The 16,553-nt window shown below is 41.8% G+C and overlaps 2 protein-coding genes across 3 annotated transcripts in view; both read right to left on the reverse strand.

The window, feature by feature from the left end:
• Positions 1–981, reverse strand: part of LOC114666693 (butyrophilin subfamily 1 member A1-like) — a 200,842-nt gene extending 199,861 nt beyond the window's left edge. For both annotated transcript variants that reach the window (XM_051919921.1, XM_028821650.2), the window contains exon 1: positions 820–981. The gene's annotated coding sequence lies outside the window, so the exon portion shown is untranslated. The remainder of the gene's footprint in view (positions 1–819) is intronic.
• Positions 982–3,771: 2,790 nt separating this feature from the next.
• stard9 (StAR-related lipid transfer (START) domain containing 9) overlaps positions 3,772–16,553 on the reverse strand; it is a 248,461-nt gene continuing 235,679 nt past the window's right edge. Inside the window, exons 31-34 of the mRNA XM_051919739.1 lie at positions 14,331–14,533; positions 5,352–5,431; positions 5,009–5,167; positions 3,772–4,769 (exon numbers count right to left, since the gene is read on the reverse strand). Coding sequence (XP_051775699.1) covers positions 4,671–4,769; positions 5,009–5,167; positions 5,352–5,431; positions 14,331–14,533 — 541 coding nt within the window. The 3' untranslated portion in view covers positions 3,772–4,670. The remainder of the gene's footprint in view (positions 4,770–5,008; positions 5,168–5,351; positions 5,432–14,330; positions 14,534–16,553) is intronic.

A 16,553-nucleotide genomic window follows, 5' to 3' on the forward strand; every position in this document is an offset into this window, starting at 1 on the left:
TTGGTGTGTCTTCCAATGCCCCACATTTTCTTTTCACAAGCCCCTTTATTAACTACCCAGAACAAACAATAATTTAAATAACTTAGACATAATTGTGACACACCGGGCTGAAATACAATATACACAGCACCTTAAACACTGAGCTACTTTTCACAGGTCGGTTCCACTCTGTCATACAGAACCTCTCAAAGTTGAATTCACCATTGAATCCATTATAATGTGTCGTTAACAGAGGGCACCCCCCATATGTGACTGACAGACCCTCAGTTCAGCCCCAATATAGTAAATATTTACCCTATGAGAAGCACCAGCCAGCAACACTTCCATTGCTTTATCTCTTTGAGTTAATTTAAGAATCAGCCACACACTGTACATTAAGAGTGCATTCACTTTCCATATATTTCCAAAGTCCTTAATATGAAAATTACAGTAAGATAATATCAAAGTCTACAATATCTCTTGATTTGGCTTTAATACATTTCTAGCGATAGGAATGCTCTCTTACATCTCACATGCCGTCTTGGATATCTTCTTCCAATAAAGCCATTAAGTACTTTGTTGTTGAAAATATAACTTGATTTCACTGCACCAGGCCACCCAAAAATATTTTTACACAGAATCTCTGTGGTTACTCTGGCAAAAGTTTTAAAGGTGTAAAACTGAGGAAGGTGTGCGCCTTTGTGACTGGACTCCCATCCTGAATGAAGGAGATCTGCACTGCTAGTCACCTAAAACTCACTACATGAGAGCCCCCAGTTTCACTGCCATCATCAGTTATGCAGTGAGCATCCATGAAACGCCTCATAGAGAAAGACTCACCTGTTCTCACTTTGCTTTGGATCAAACTGCTTTATGAAATTTGCCTGTCATCGTGAATGCGGAGAGATGTTTTTATAATCAGTCCGTGTCCCCAGGTTCTTAGTATCAGGCCTTGTAAGAAAAACAAACTCTTCACACTCCAGCTATTGTGTTTAATCTCACTCTTACTGCATCTCATTAATTCCTCTTTCATTTTACCAGGGCATTCAGCCAACGAGCCTTCATCCGAGCCTTAAAGTGACAGAACACACAAAAACACAAACTACAGTCTCTACTTAAAGTCTTCAAAAACACAAATTCAATTTTCCAATCTTTGCTCATTAAAGCCACATATTTTTCACACGTACACAAAATCTGTCATTCCACTTCAAAAAGTGACACAGAACTCAAGTGGAAATCAACCAACAAGTAATTCCATCTTCATGTGGTACAAAATAAAGAGTGAATATGTTGCAGATTGCTGCAGGTTAAACCACAAATATTATTTCATATTATTGGACAAACAGCAAATGTCAAACTAATGCAAATTGTTAAACTAAAACAATAAGCAGAATTACAGGGTACACAGTTGTTTAAGGACCTTTAATTTTACTTGTACAATCGTCTTCCTCCCCAGCAGTGGCTGTGCTTGCACTGTTTCCAGCTCTGCACACAGACAGTCTTATGTCTCTGTTCCTGTTCTGTTATTTAAATAATCTTGAGACGCTTGACCGCGTGACAGAATGATGGAGTTTCCAAGTGAAACTAGTGATGGGTGACGTGCAAATGAATCGTTCTTGTTGAAGCCTTTCCAGTGAGTCATACAAATCGATTTGCAGCCACAAGCGAATTGTCCAAGTGAGCGCAATGCCAGGGCTAGGGCACATGCTTGATGTTGGCGGCGTTTATTGCTTTGCAGGTAGATGTTTAAAGCACGTGTACGCTTTACGGTTCTGTTGATTCTGTGCTCATGTTTAAATTAAATTTCATTTGGGCAGACTTCTGTATGCAGATGACTGCAGCTTTGTTTGTGGTTGCTCTGCCTATAGCTGTGTACATGAGTTGAAGACCATGTGATCTTCTGTATCGCACTCCCTCCTCTTAAAGATGGTGGCATCCAGCAGTATGAATTTGAGTATCGAAATAAATTCAAAAACACACTTCAAACATTAGTGATAGTTAGAGGAAAAAGAAACGAGTTAATGTGGGGACCCTGCAATGGCTATTGATCAGTGTTCAGTTTTGTTTTGCTCTTGTGGTACCATAACCTCTTAACATCACCTCTGAACCTCTTTATACCAAGTAGTCATGACGTTTTCCTTCTTTCTTCTTCCTTTGTCTTTACCATCATCACCACAATCACTGGTTTAGAGACCACATTTTGGGTTTTCCTAGGTTATCCAGTTGCTCTACTCAGCTTCCTTTAGAATGAGACACATTGTTTTTCCACATTTGACACCATCACCAATATTGTTCTCCAGCCTCTCTCTTGGTCTCGTCCTGTCTTCATCCATCTTGGTGCATCTTTCCAGCTTATCTGTTGGCAGTGGACGCTATGGGAGCAGCCCACTGTTCCGGTGTCTCAAGTCCATTCTTGAGTTTGCTGCCCACCTCACAGGTCTTGTTTTGAATCCCCGTCCACTCACTATCTCTGGGCTCTTGTTATTCGTCACAATTCTCAAAAGACGTGTTGATAAATTGACTGGTGAATTAAACTGGCCACTGTCATTGACTGAACGTGTGCTATAATGGACTGGCACCCCATGCAGGGCTTCTCTTTGCCTGTTGGGGCAGACATCCGCTCACTTGGACTCTGAACACAATTAAAATGGGTGGCTACTATCAACCAGTGCTAATGCTTTTAGGGCCATCAAGCAGTTTACACAAATTCTGTAGAGCTTGTGAAGGTCCTTTTGTATTTTACAGACACACACCCCTCTGTCAAGAAATGCATGAAAAATGAGGACTAAGTAGTATGAACTGCTGTGCAAACATACAACACCCCATAAGCAGAAAATACAATGGCAGACTCTTTAAATAAAGCAATAATGTATTTGGAAAAATATAAAATTTATAAATAAGTGCAAACAAAATATTGAATGGATGGATTAAAAAAGTAGCGCATGGAGAACAATCATGTCATTTTAATTGCACAATACAATAATATAAATATAATTTATGAGCTTGCCAACATTCAAGTACATAAAAAAATACAATTTGATCTGTACATCTCGTTTTGGACGTATTTGCCATTTCTCGAGTGTCGTAAACGCGTTCCCTCTCTGATTTATTAAACCCACGAAGCACCAGGCTGTTCACACAGCTGCTTTGGCCATTGCATTCCTGAAGCCATGGCCTTTTTCCGACTGATCTGAATGCAGAACTTTACAGAACAGATCATTGCCAATTTAAATTTGAACCCAGTTAGGTCTTCAATGGTGGGAAGAGTCCATGACTATCTCCAATCCCCATCTTTCATAAAAATTGGAATTCCAAGCATATAGCCGACATGTTCGGACAAAGTGAATAGGAAAATGAGTCTGCTCCATAATAGGATGCTTAAATTTTGTTTTCCACTCTAGAACTAAAATCAGTTAAATGAGAAGCAGATACTGCTAACGTTCAACAGCTGCCACCATTCTGAATGTCATTACAACTGGAAATGCTTGTTATTGTTCAAACCAGCATTATAAAATAACTTCAGGATGTACAAAACTGGGGAAGAGTGAGGAACATAAAGAGTGGAATTCTCAAGTGGGTTCAAAGGAGGCTCTCCTGCAGTCGGACTCTTGACCTAGTGTTTGGCTGCAGGTGCCATGACCACAGCCCTTTAAAGTGTGATTGTCTCAGGTTTTTACACAACATTTTTCCAATTTCCCAAAACAAGAAACCACATTGCCCAATTTTACCAAACATGCAGCAGTTATACATGAATGCACACCTTGACAGACAGTAAAGAGTTTTGTGCCACAGGAACCTCCTACTCTTCTTGCTCATGTAGTCCGTCAGATACTTGTAGTGTTGATGGCTAACGGCATGCTGACGGATCTGTTATGAAAATGCATGCCGATGTGGTGAGACACTGTCATTTAGCATAGCTTTCTCTTTGTTAGTATTTTCCGAGACCAACCTTTTGCCAATTTCTGAAGAAAAAAAATGAAAACAAGCCTTGCAATGTAATATGCCACCACCATTCCAGATATTCATTCATGGATAGCAAATTGTTAAAAGAGTTAAATCAAAAATGTTCAGTCATCCAAGCAGAAGATTTTGGTATCTTTATGATCAGTCAATTTAAATCAAAACCATTTAGAAATTCCAACTGCCCTGAATCTCCTTTAGGTCTGAAGCATACCATCTGCTACAGGACGGCTACTGGAAAAGTACTGCAGACTGCAGAAATAAGTTCAATAAAATAAATTCAGAGTGGAAAAAGTGACACCTGTCAACTAATTCTTCTTCCAATTTTAGATAACTGCATCTGGTTTCAACATGTCTGCGGCTTCAAAGGCTCCACAAAAGTGCCAGCTTCTTAGCTTCACTGGTCAGTCGCTATCAGTGCTGGTTTTCCATTATTAATATCAGAAGGCTCATTCAGATTGAGTTCAACTTTAAATCAGCTGTTAATCAATAAAAATACAATATCCAGGATTAAACCAGTTGTAAAGCAACATTTTGTTTTCTAGATATTTCCACCCAAATGACTTTGTGGTTCTGGTTAAGCACTCTAATCATGAATCTCCCTTTTGAAGGTCCCATGTTTGAAAAGATGCAACTCTGAATCTAATCCAGTGGATGTCAGAAACTTGAGAATTCTTCACTTAATGTTTAGTGGGGATCTGCAGATTACTATCTTGTGTAGATGTGTCTTATCAAATAAAGACCTTTGACAGGTTCAAAATAGCCATGGCCTGCCGCTTCGCAACCGAACCTAAGAGCCGTTGAGGGAGTGCGGGTGCACCCAAGTCCACCTAGGCCAAAAAAAAGAAAAGGTTAGCCACTTGCCATACTAATTTAGGAGAAAGAAGTAGATCACACCCAGCTTTAAGTTCTACTTGAAACAATCAGAGGACCTGCATTTGTATCTATCAACTGCTTCAACAGTTCACTCTTTTCCGAATGTATGGAATGTTGCATTTCATTTTTGGATTATCACAACTATGGCAAGATAGTAACATTGTAAAAATTACTGACAGTGGGAAAGACCAACCTGAATCATGTAGAAAACTTTGGTAACAGCTTTATTGTCTTTAGTATCAGGCTGGAGGACCCACGCACTGGGCAGAAGCTCTCCACGCACCATCTCAGTGGTCGGGCGGGGCAGACTTTCATCAAAAACTGAGCGCAATGCCAAAACCAATTGCTGTTCCTGTGGGCAGAAGACAGTACATGTTTATAGATCCAACCTGTTACATGAAAATTTAATTAATTTTCATATAATAGATGGACAAATGGAAACACTGTGCTATGTGCTGGGATTATGGCACAAACGTCATTTGATGGGTTTTCATTGCGTGCTGAATCACAGCTGAGTTTTACAAACTAACACTCACCTGCTTGGACTCGACGCTTAAACAGCAGAAATCCCTAAGCTGTTTCAAGTAGCACACTGATGTGTTCATCACAAAGTGCACTGGGGAAATAAAAGAGAGAGAGAGATGGTTAAAGGTCTGGAGTGGGACATTAGGTGATAAACATGGAGCATGTGGATTTTTCTTTGGTGCTGCTTCTAAATACAGGTGCCAACCTCAGGTAAGATGGAACACACATTTTTATTCCAGTCAATGTGACAATCAGAACTGGACTTCCATCTGTAAGTGATCCCCATGCTTAAAGGATTCCTTGTATAATGTAACTGTTTTTTTCTTTTGGTTTGTTAACAAATATTTAACCCAGCCACAGGGAATGCACAAACCAGTGTGTTTCTTTGTGCCAGTCCCAAGCCCGGATAAATGGGGAGGGTTACGTCAGGAAGGGCATCCGGTGTAAAATTTTGCCAAATCAATATGCAAACAACAATACAAATTTCCATACCAGATTGGTGGAGCCCCGGGTTAACAACGACCGCCACCAGTACTGTTAGTCAACAGGGTGCTGGCGGAAATTGGGCTACTGTTGGCCAAAGAAGAGAAAAAGGAAAAGAAGAGGGGGAGACGTGTCCGGAGGCAGGAGGAGAGGAGGAAGGTAAAAAGAGTGGAACTGAGGGTAGGAACTTTGAATGTTGGCAGTATGACTGGTAAGGGAAGAGAGTTAGAAGATATGATGGAGAGAAGGAAGATTGATATATTGTGCATGCAAGAGACTAAATGGAAGGGGAGTAAGGCCAGGTAGATCAGAGGTGGATTCAAATTGTTCTGTCATGATGTGGATAGGAGGAGAAATGGAGTAGGGGTTATTCTGAAGGAACAGTATGTCAAGAATGTACTGGAAGTGAAAACAGTGTCAGACAGAATGATGATTATGAAGCTGGAAATTGGAGGTGTGATGATGAATGTTGTTAGTGAATATGCCCCGCAAGCTGGGTGTGCAATGGATGAGAAAGATTTTTGGAATGAGTTAGATGAAGTGATGAACAGTGTACCCAAGGGACAGAAAGTGGTGATTGGAGCGGATTTCAATAGACATGTTGGTGGAGGGAACAGTGGAGACATGGAGGTGATGGGTAGGTATGGTGTCAAGGAGAGGAATGAAGAAGGTCAGAGGATAGTGGATTTTGCCAAAAGGATGGACATGGCTGTGGTGAATACATATTTTAAGAAGAGGGAGGAACATAGGGTGACGTACAAGAGTGGAGGAAGATGCACACATGTAGATTACTTCCTATGAAAAAGAGTCAATCTGAAGGAGATTGAAGACTGCAAAGTAGTGGCAGGGGAAAGTGCAGTTAAGCAGCATAGGATGGTGGTCTGTAGGATGACGTTGGAGATCAAGAAGAGGAAGAGAGTGAGGGCAGAGCCAAGGATCAAATGATGGATGCTGAAAAAGGAAGACTACAAGGTTGAGTTTAGGGAGGAGGTGAGACAGGCACTGGGTTGCAGTGAAGAGATACCGGACAGCTGAGAAGCTACAGCAGATGTAGTAAGGGTGACAGCAAGAAGAGTGCTTGGCATGACATCTGAAAAGAGGAAGGAGGAAAAGGAAACCTGGTGGTGGAATGGGGAAACACAGGAGAGTATACAGAGGAAGAGGATGGCAAAGAAGAAGTGGGATAGTCAGAGAGATGCAGAAAATAGACAAGAGCACAAGGAAATAAGGCGCAAGGTGAAGAGAGAGGTGGCGAAGGCTAAAGAAAAAGCGTACGATGAGTTGTATAAGAGGTTGGACACTAAAAAGGGAGAAAAGGACCTGTACTGATTAGCTAGACAGATGGACTGAGCTGGGAAAGATGTGCAGCAGGTTAGGGTAATAAAGGATAAAGATGAAAACGTACTCACAAGCGAGGAGAGTGAGTTGAGCAGATGGAAAGAGTACTTTGAGAGGCTTATGAATAAAGAGAACGAGAGAGAGCAGAGGTTGGATAATGTGGAGACAGTGAATCAGGAAGTGCAACAGATTAGCAAGGAGGAAGTAAGGACAGCTATGAAGAGGATGAAGAATGGAAAAGCCGTTGGTCCAGATGACATACCTGTGGAAGCATGGAGGTGTTTAGGAGAGATGGCAGTGGAGTTTTTAACCAGATTGATTAATGGAATCTTGGAAAGTGAGAGGATGCCTGAGGAGTGGAGAAGAAGTGCACTGGTGCCAATATTTAAGAATAAGGGGGATGTGCAGGACTGTGGTAACTACAGGGGGAATAAAATTGATGAGCCACAGCATGAAGTTATGGGAAAGAGTAGTGGAAGCTAGGTTAAGAAGTGAGGTGATGATTAGTGAGCAGCAGTATGGTTTCATGCCAAAAAAGAGCACCACAGATGTGATGTTTGCTCTAAGGATGTTGATGGAGAAGTATAGAGGAGGCCAGAAGGTATTGCATTGTGTCTTTTTGGACCTGGAGAAAAACATATGACAGGGTGCCTCAAGAGGAGCTGTGTTATTGTATGAGGAAGTCAGGAGTGGCAGAGAAGTACGTAAGTGTTGTACAGGATATGTACGAGGGAAGTGTCACTGTAGTGAGGTCTGCGGTAGGAGTGACAGATGCATTCAACATGGAGGTGGGATTACATCAGGGATCAGCTCTTAGCCTTTTCTTATTTGCAATGGTGATGGACAGGTTGACAGACGAGATTGGACAGGAGTCCCCGTGGACTATGATGTTTGCTGATGACATTGTGATCTGTAGCGATAGTAAGGAGCAGGTTGAGGAGACCCTGGAGAGGTGGAGATATGCTCTACAGAGGAGAGGAATGAAGGTCAGGAGGAACAAGACAGAATACATGTGTGTAAATGAGAGGGAGGTCAGTGGAATGGTGAGGATGCAAGTAGTAGAGTTGGCGAAGGTGGATGAGTTTAAATACTTGGGATCAACAGTACAGAGTAATGGGGATTGTGGAAGAGAGGTGAAAAAGAGAGTGCAGACAGGGTGGAGTGGGTGGAGAAGAGTCAGGAGTGATTTGTGACAGATGGATATCAGCAAGAGTGAAAGGGAAGGTCTACAGGATGGTAGTGAGACCAGCTATGTTATATGGGTTGGAGACAGTGGCACTGACCAGAAAGCAGGACACAGAGCTGGAGGTAACAGAGTTAAAGATGCTAAGATTTGCACTGGGTGTGACGAGGATGGATAGGATTAGAAATGAGGACATTAGAGGGTCATCTCAAGTTGGACGGTTGGGAGACAAAGTCAGAGAGGCGATGTTGCGTTGGTTTGGGCATGTGCAGAGGAGAGATGCTGAGTATATTGGGAGATGGATGCTAAGGATAGAGCTGCCAGGCAAGAGAAAAAGATTAAAGCCTAAGAGAAGGTTTATAGATGTGGTGGGAGAGGACATGCGGATGATGGGAGTAACAGAACAAGATGCAGAGGACAGAAAGATATGTAAGAAGATAATCTGCTGTGGTAACACCTAACAGGAGCAGCCGAAAGAAGAAGGTTTGTTAAGAAATATTTGTACACGTTTAAACTTTGAAGGAGGTATCTGGCTGATTTTAGCCTATACACACAGTACTAGTCAACTTTTTTAGAAATAGTTTGCAAAAAACAGAAAAATTCCAAAATGCAAATACTGACATAAGATATAAAAAAATCAAGATTTACAATGGTGGTGTAAAATTTAACTTTTTACGTGTGTGTTTCGGTATGTTTTGTGTTGTTTGCCATGAAGATTCTATTTATGTAATGTTTATTTTTAATTTTGACTTAATTATTGCTCTCAGCTCTATTTTCTTTGTTTACGTGACTTTGTGGATGTGTCACATGACCGCAATTGTTGTGCTAATGACATCTTGGAAGTGGCAATATAAATATGATGGCGGTTACACTATGCTTTATCCCTTGGTGGGTGGGTACACAATGTTTTGAAAATTTCCCTAGTATGCCCTAGCATCTGGTTTTATTTTTAGTTTTTACTTCATTTTACTTCCCGTCTCATCCCTTTGATTCTTGTTTGCCTAGTTATTCTCTAACGGTTCTGAGCTCTTGCCTGTCCTGGCCACATCTTTGTCCTATGTGTATCATCTCCTGATCTATTTTTGCCATTTGCAATATTCCTTAGTCTCAGAACAGGTATCCACTGACCAAGCAAGATTTAATCCAAATTCCCAACTATTCATCCATTTATTTTTCTGAATGTCTTCTGATTCCAGAAGAAATGAATGCCTTGCAGGACCAAACTTAGATGGAAAGCCAGTCCATTAAAGTGCAAGTCTAAGCACAAAACCACAAGCACAATTACTCATTCAGAATGGCCAGTTAAATAAAGTTGAAAATCTGGCCAAACCAGAGCAAGATAAATACATTCTGGTGGCATCTGAAACAATGCAAATCTGCACTGGTGAATTCAGGATCACCTCTGCCATGTCAAAGCAGGTAAACAAATGAGGAACTAACTGCAATAAGAAACCTGATGCACTCCTCTGTCCACATGTCACATTTTAGAAGTGGTCTGCTTTCTGAATGTTGTTCTTATCAGATCAAGCTTGTAAGTACTGTGGTGGTCGGCTGGGGGCTGTGCCCAGTCGCGACACCTGGACGGACCAGGAGAGGGACTGTGCCTCCCCAGGACCACGAGAGGGCAGCCGCCCTGTCCGGTTTGGGGGCCACGGGGTTTGAGCATGGAAGCTCAACCCTGTAAGGGAAGTGGCCACTGCCAGGGGGCGCTCAGATAATTGTGGAGCCAAGGATGGTAATGCTTCCGTCACACGAAGGAATACCGAGGACACCCGGAGTGCTTCTGGGTGCTTGTGCGGCACTTCCGCCACACCAAGAAGTGCCGCAGGAACTCCATCGGAAAGCACCTAGCACACGTCCGGGTGGATATAAAAGGGACCGCCGCCCTCCAGTCGGGAGCTGCAGTCAGGCAGAAGAGGACAGAGCTCGGCAGAGAGGAATAGAGGCGGTGAAGGACCTTTTGAAGGACAGAAGCAAAGGGTGATTGGTGCAGGTGCACCGTGTGCGGGACATTGTAAATAGTGTGCTGAATAAATGTGTGCTTCTGTAGACATGGAGGTGTCTGTCTGTCTGTGTCCGGGGATGGCTTCCACAGTACTGATCCTCATACGACGTGACTGCAGCTCCATAGCTCACTTCTTGTCCAGTTTTTTTTAGGAGACAGTCTCAGGCACTGAACATGGGCAAGCTTCAATTATTCAGCTTTCTGTCTTCAGAACCGAGTTACTCATTGCAGGATCAGAAAGAAAAAAATGGCTATTTGATCAGCACTGGCTTGAGGCAGGAATAAACTCAGGTGCCCTCAAGAACGTCTAACACTGATGACATCAGGGGCCTATTAACAGTACAAATAAGTTTTCATCTCTGAGATGAAAGCCAGGAAACTTGGAACAAAGAGTAAATGGACAGAACCACACAGGCAGTGACTGGGCCAGAATCTTAACCCAGTTTTGTGGAGCTGTTAAGCAGCAAAGCTGGCTAAGGTATAGGGTCTTTGGACATTAGGAGTTTATCATTTCAGTCAAACCCCACCTCAGATTACTTTCAGAGCCATAGTGTACAAAATTACACTGCGTGGCTCCTGAGTGATGCACTTGTTGTTCAAATCTAAGAATATGGATGCAAGTTTCATATTCTTTGGTTCTTTTAATACTAGGGGGCTCTGCCCCCTGCTCGCTTCGCTCGCCAACCCCTGGTGTTGGGAAATCACAAAGAGTGTGATGTATGAATGAGATATAGCATAGTGTGAAGGTGTAGATGACGCAGATAGGAAGCAAACAATAAAGTGTTTGGCACAGTGTAAAGGTTTATTGGAAAATTTCTTTGTACACAACATTAGTAGTAAAGATGGTGTCTTGTCCTTGAATGAGTTTTCCTTGGCATGGAGCATTTATGACCTTAACTTTAACGTCAGATGAACGTCGAAGTTGTGAGAAGGCCACATAAAGTTGTCCATGTACAAAAACGGGCTCAGATAGGTAGATGCCAACCTTGTGCATGGTTTGTCCTTGTGATTTGTTGATGGTCATGGCAAAGGCAGGTTTAATGGGGAATTGTTTCCGTTTAAGTGTAAAAGGTAATTCCAGGTCAGAACTTGTAAGGTCAATTTTAGGAATTAGAACAGTATTGTTAGCATGTGATCCTTTAAGAACTGTTGCTTGAATAACATTGTGTGTTATGATGTAGACGACTAAACGTGTACCATTGCATAAACCCTGTTTAGCGTTAAGGTTTCTTAATAGCATGAGTATTGTTCCGTTTTTAAGGCTAAGACTGTGTTGTGGTAATCCGGCTGGGTTAATAGTGTTCAAATATGCTAAGGGGAAATTAAGATGGTCATTGTTGTCATCAGAGTCAACTTTGTCAGAGTTTAGAAAGAGTAGTGACTCTCCAGGAAGTAATGAAATGACCTGGTTATTAATGTGATCAACAGTAATATTTTTTGGACATAATATACTTCGTTGTGTTAAAAGGGGCATTTGGTCTAATGAGACCGCTGTTCCAAATATCTCCGTAAGTAAGTCGTCGCATATGAAGGGTTGAGGAATTGTAATAATATCTGGGTGAAGTCCATCTGTATTGGTGAGTGTACAATGTTCTAGTTGTAATAACCAATTGTTATATTCGGGATCTGGAAATCGCATGTTTTGTACCAAGTGTATCTTTAGAAAGCAATGCCAATTGTTCGCGTAACATTTTTTGTTCCGCGGTTTTAGAAGCGCGCCGAGGTGAAGTTTTTTTTTTAATGCGGGTTCGTGTTTGTGGTCCCGTTACTCGAGCCGTCTAGTTTTGTATCCGTGATCGTGAATTGATGACTTGTTTGATCTTTATCGTTAGGAATATGGATAAGTAATAAGTAGGATCGAACTCACTGTTAATATACGGACTGTTCGTTTCTTCGTATTATCACCAATCAGGTCTCGCGCCTGTATATGTATTGTAGTTCGGTCTCGTGTTGTTTATATGACGTCGTCGCGTATTTTAAGGTGGACTGAATAATAGCTGAGCGCATGGCATGTGGAGCAATTGGTAAGCACTGTCTAAAATCTACTCCTAATAAAAGTACCTTTCCTCCAAAGGGAATATTATTATTCATCAACGCAATGCCAATTGTCCGCGTATTTTAAGGTGGACTGAACAATAGCTGAGCGCATTGTAAGTGGAGTAATAGTTAAGCACTGTCTAAAATCTCCTCCTAATAAAAGTACCTTTCCCGCAAAGGGAATATTATTATTCATCAACGTTTGTAGAAGTTTATCAATGGTGTTGAGTAAGTGACTGGATGCCATTGTACAGTCACTATAATTAATAGTGTGGCAAGACTGATGTCACGTGCATTGTTACTGTGCATTGTCATAGTGGATACCGATGTTTCTGTGATTGGGACCGGTATTTGGAATAAGGAGTGACATGTGTTTTTGGAGCCGAGACATTTTTTCTTCCGCGGTTTCAGAAGCGCTTTGTAGGTGCCGACGTGATTTGTGCATATTTGCGTTCTTGATTTGTTTAAGGGTGCACTGTTCCAATGCGATGTAATATTTGTCCACATACGCGAAAGCAGTATGGGTCATTGCCTTTTGGTGACCTGATATTTACTCCGGTAGATGCAAAATCAAATGAACTATTGTAGGATGTAATGCAGTTCATAAAGTTTTTACTTTCAGGTACTTCGTTAGTTAGAAGCTTCTGTAGATATGCAGGATATGAATGTAAAGGAGGCAGTGTATTTTGACTTTTTTGACAACAACGTGTAAATTCATCACTTGTATTGCCATTTGTTTCTTCAGGGAAGTTAAGTGAATGACAATGATTGCAAATGACATTCATTAATCCCAATGAATTTTCATGAAAAGTGGACTTATTATTGAACGCGCTGTCAGCTAACTGGCGCAATCGTTAGTGTGGTCATGGGTCTGAATCGTCCTTTTTGTGTACGTTTCGCGTGCTATGTCCGTAGTCTGTCCCATTTCGTGTCCAATGGGCTTTGTGTGGCGCTCGCGGCTTGTTTTTTTTTGTGTGCTGGGGGCTTGTTGCCTAAGTTTTTATTTCTGTTAGTGGAGGGGGTGTTTGTGTGTCGTGGGGCTGAATCGTCCTTTTTGTGTGCGAACCGTTTCGTGTGCTATGTGTGCCTGCGTGTGACTCCTTTGTTTTTGGTGTCCTAGGGGCGCGTGGCCTCATTTCTTATTTCAGTTACTGGAGGGGGGCTTTGGGTGTCGTGGGTCTCAATCCTCTTCTTTGTGTGTGTCCCGTTTCGTGTGCAATGGCTTCGTGCATTTATGTTGCATTCCATCCGGCCGGTTTCCGTTGCTTGGGGGGGGGGGGGGGGGGAAGGTTTGTGGGGCGCCTGCGCAGTACGTCTTTTGTGGCCACGGCCCATGGCTGGATGTCCCTGCGTCCATCTGGTTTAGCCTTTGGGTGTCGTGGGTCTCAATCCTCTTCTTTGTGTGTGTCCCGTTTCGTGTGCAATGGCTTCGTGCGTTTCCGTTGCATTCCATCCGGCCGGTTTCCGTTGCTTGGTTTTGTGGGGCGCCTGCGCAGTACGTCTTTTGTGGCCACGGCCCATGGCCGGATGTCCCTGCGTCCATCCGGTTTAGCATTCTCAGTTAGTAATATGGATAAAGCATTCTGGAATAGATTCAGGAAGAAGGCCTACATTAATAAAACTTGCTACATTTTTTGTAAAAACTGTTTCTTAGCATCCATAAAAATTGCCTTTCTGTATTACTACAAGATGACATCAGAGGGAAAAATATACAAAAAAAATCCTTAATAAATATTTTTGACATGGAGAATGAAGAAAATGTGTCGGTCTGAATTACATTTAAGTGTTGCAGAGAGTTTCTTTGCTTTCCTTGAAATGATTCATGCACTCCACAATTAATTGCACCCCGTGCAGGCCTTGACCCATTCTGTATATCTCATTATATCTCTGTAGGTCATTTGTGTTTGCAGGCCCACGTATTTTACGCTAACCCTTTACTCTTACCTAGCTGTATGTCTGTATCCACAATGGTCACCTGCTCGGCTTTCAGAGCCTTCTCGTACAGACTCGTCTTGGAGAGATCTCTCACGACAGACCATAGGCTGTGTAAAGGCTGCTCAATCAAGCCCATCCCTAGGAATCCGTGTTTGGTTGGACTGGAGAAGGACTTGTAGTAGACCTGCACTCCCTTCTCTTGACACTGATATCTTAAATGGAATTGCAAAGAAATTATTCAAGCATCCGTTCTTAAAACTATTTATTGTCATCTTCTCAAAATTTGAAAACGCAAACTTTAACAAGTTTGCATAAAACAGAAGGCTAAAGCCAGAGACAGACTACACAACTTTTCCTATGACTTTCAGGTGTAGCTCTCATTTACATAACCTTAACAAAATCATAGCGAGTCAAAGACAGCCACAGCACTTGTCCTTTGTTGTCAGTTATGTGCTGTAACATTCCTAGTGACTCAGCCGTTGAAACTTTACTTCGCTCTGTGACTTGCTATGACAAAATCAAAAACTGGTTTACTTTTATTATATCGAGTTGCAAGTCATACGGTTTAGAACAGATAACAGCCAATGAGCATTCAACCTGGAACATAGTGCATAAAACACCCTAAAACTGTGAAAAAAATTGATAACTGTGAAAAAGAGTGGAAAAGAAAAAAAGAATTATTATGGTGTGCTTGACAGTGCTGTCATGAAGTCTGAAGAAAAGTCATGATGAAACTGTGTAAACAGTCACCCCGTGTAATTCCTACTACTGCAATGCGACACCCTCAGAGGCAAAGAAGTCATTACTTTTGACATGCTCTCCAATTAGAAGGTGCGGTGAGTCCTATAATGTGATCCTGGCCTACAGGCCATACTACACAACTTTTCAGTTGCAGAGTTCATTTACATAATTTTAGGGAGTCCGAGGTACTGTGCTCCCATCATCATCACAGTTGTGAAGTTTGGCATACCCAGTGACTCCATTCAATTGGTCTGTGACGTAACCCAGAAACAATTTTAGAGGTTTGACTTTGTCTTAAGTCATAGGGGCAGGTTTAAAACTTACAAAAGTTGAGAACCAATACATGCTCAGCTGGAAGTATGATGAATTTAATGCTGGGATGAAGAATAAGGAACGAGGGGGTTTTGGACCTCGTAAACAGAAGAGAGTATCTATTTGATGTCGTGTTTCACGTACCACAATAGAATGGAAAAAAAAGAGTAAAGACCATAGACTGCGACTGAATTTGCCATACCTGTAAAAGTTTTGCGTAGGGACCAGCACTGCCTGGCAGGACATCATTGACTGTCAGAAAAATCGGCAACCTTATGAAACTGTTCTGGAATGTCATTATGGGGTCTAATTTGACATACGCTGTGATTAGTAGTCTAATCTAACATGCAGTCCACTAACTGTGGTTGTCAAGTTATAATGATACCTATGACACAGGCAGCTGTGGCAAGCTTGACTATGGCTCACTCTGGATCTTGTCTGTAATTATTTCCAGCTGCTAAAAGCAATAACCATATGAAGAAGATGTGGAGTTTTTGTACATTCAATCAAAGTAAATAGACTAGTCTAAAGGTGAAGGAAGTAACAGCATTTAATCTACTATATAAAGTAGAACCATTTGCAAGCAAGCAAAAGAGGGAGAGCAGAATAAGTATCTACACTATGCATTTGTTTAGCCAAATGTAAAGAAAGGCACAATGAAAGAGATGGAGGTAACCAGGAGCAAAAAAACATCGAGAAAACTAATCAAAAAGAATCAGCAAATGAAGGCCCATGCTGACTTTGAGAAGTCCAAAATATTAAACAAAAATCAAAGTCTTCTGCCAGAACCTCTAATACCAAAAAGTAAACCCCCAACACTAGTCACAATTGCACAGAGAACTTCTTTGCTTTTTTCTGAAAACATAGATGACCTGGACATGCACCTCAGGGTGACGTAGCATTGCAATGCTAAGGCCATGTGAAAACAAAACTTTAACTAAAAAAAATAGTCAGAAATGGATTCTGTGACCCTAAAAAACTACATAAGAATATGAATTATTACAAACGTCCTGCAGTGGACTGGAAAGCTGTTCAGGGTTTGTTCCTGCCTTATGCTGGCTAGGATAGGATCTAGCAACACCCTGTGACCCTGTTCAGGACAAAGCAGGTTTGAAAATGACATGCCATTCAAAAGATAGTCTTGACCACACCAATTATCACCTATCACAAGGCAGCTTG

This window comes from Erpetoichthys calabaricus, chromosome 16 (genome assembly GCF_900747795.2).
Source record: "Erpetoichthys calabaricus chromosome 16, fErpCal1.3, whole genome shotgun sequence".
In the NCBI taxonomy this organism is placed as follows: Eukaryota; Metazoa; Chordata; class Cladistia; order Polypteriformes; family Polypteridae; genus Erpetoichthys; species Erpetoichthys calabaricus.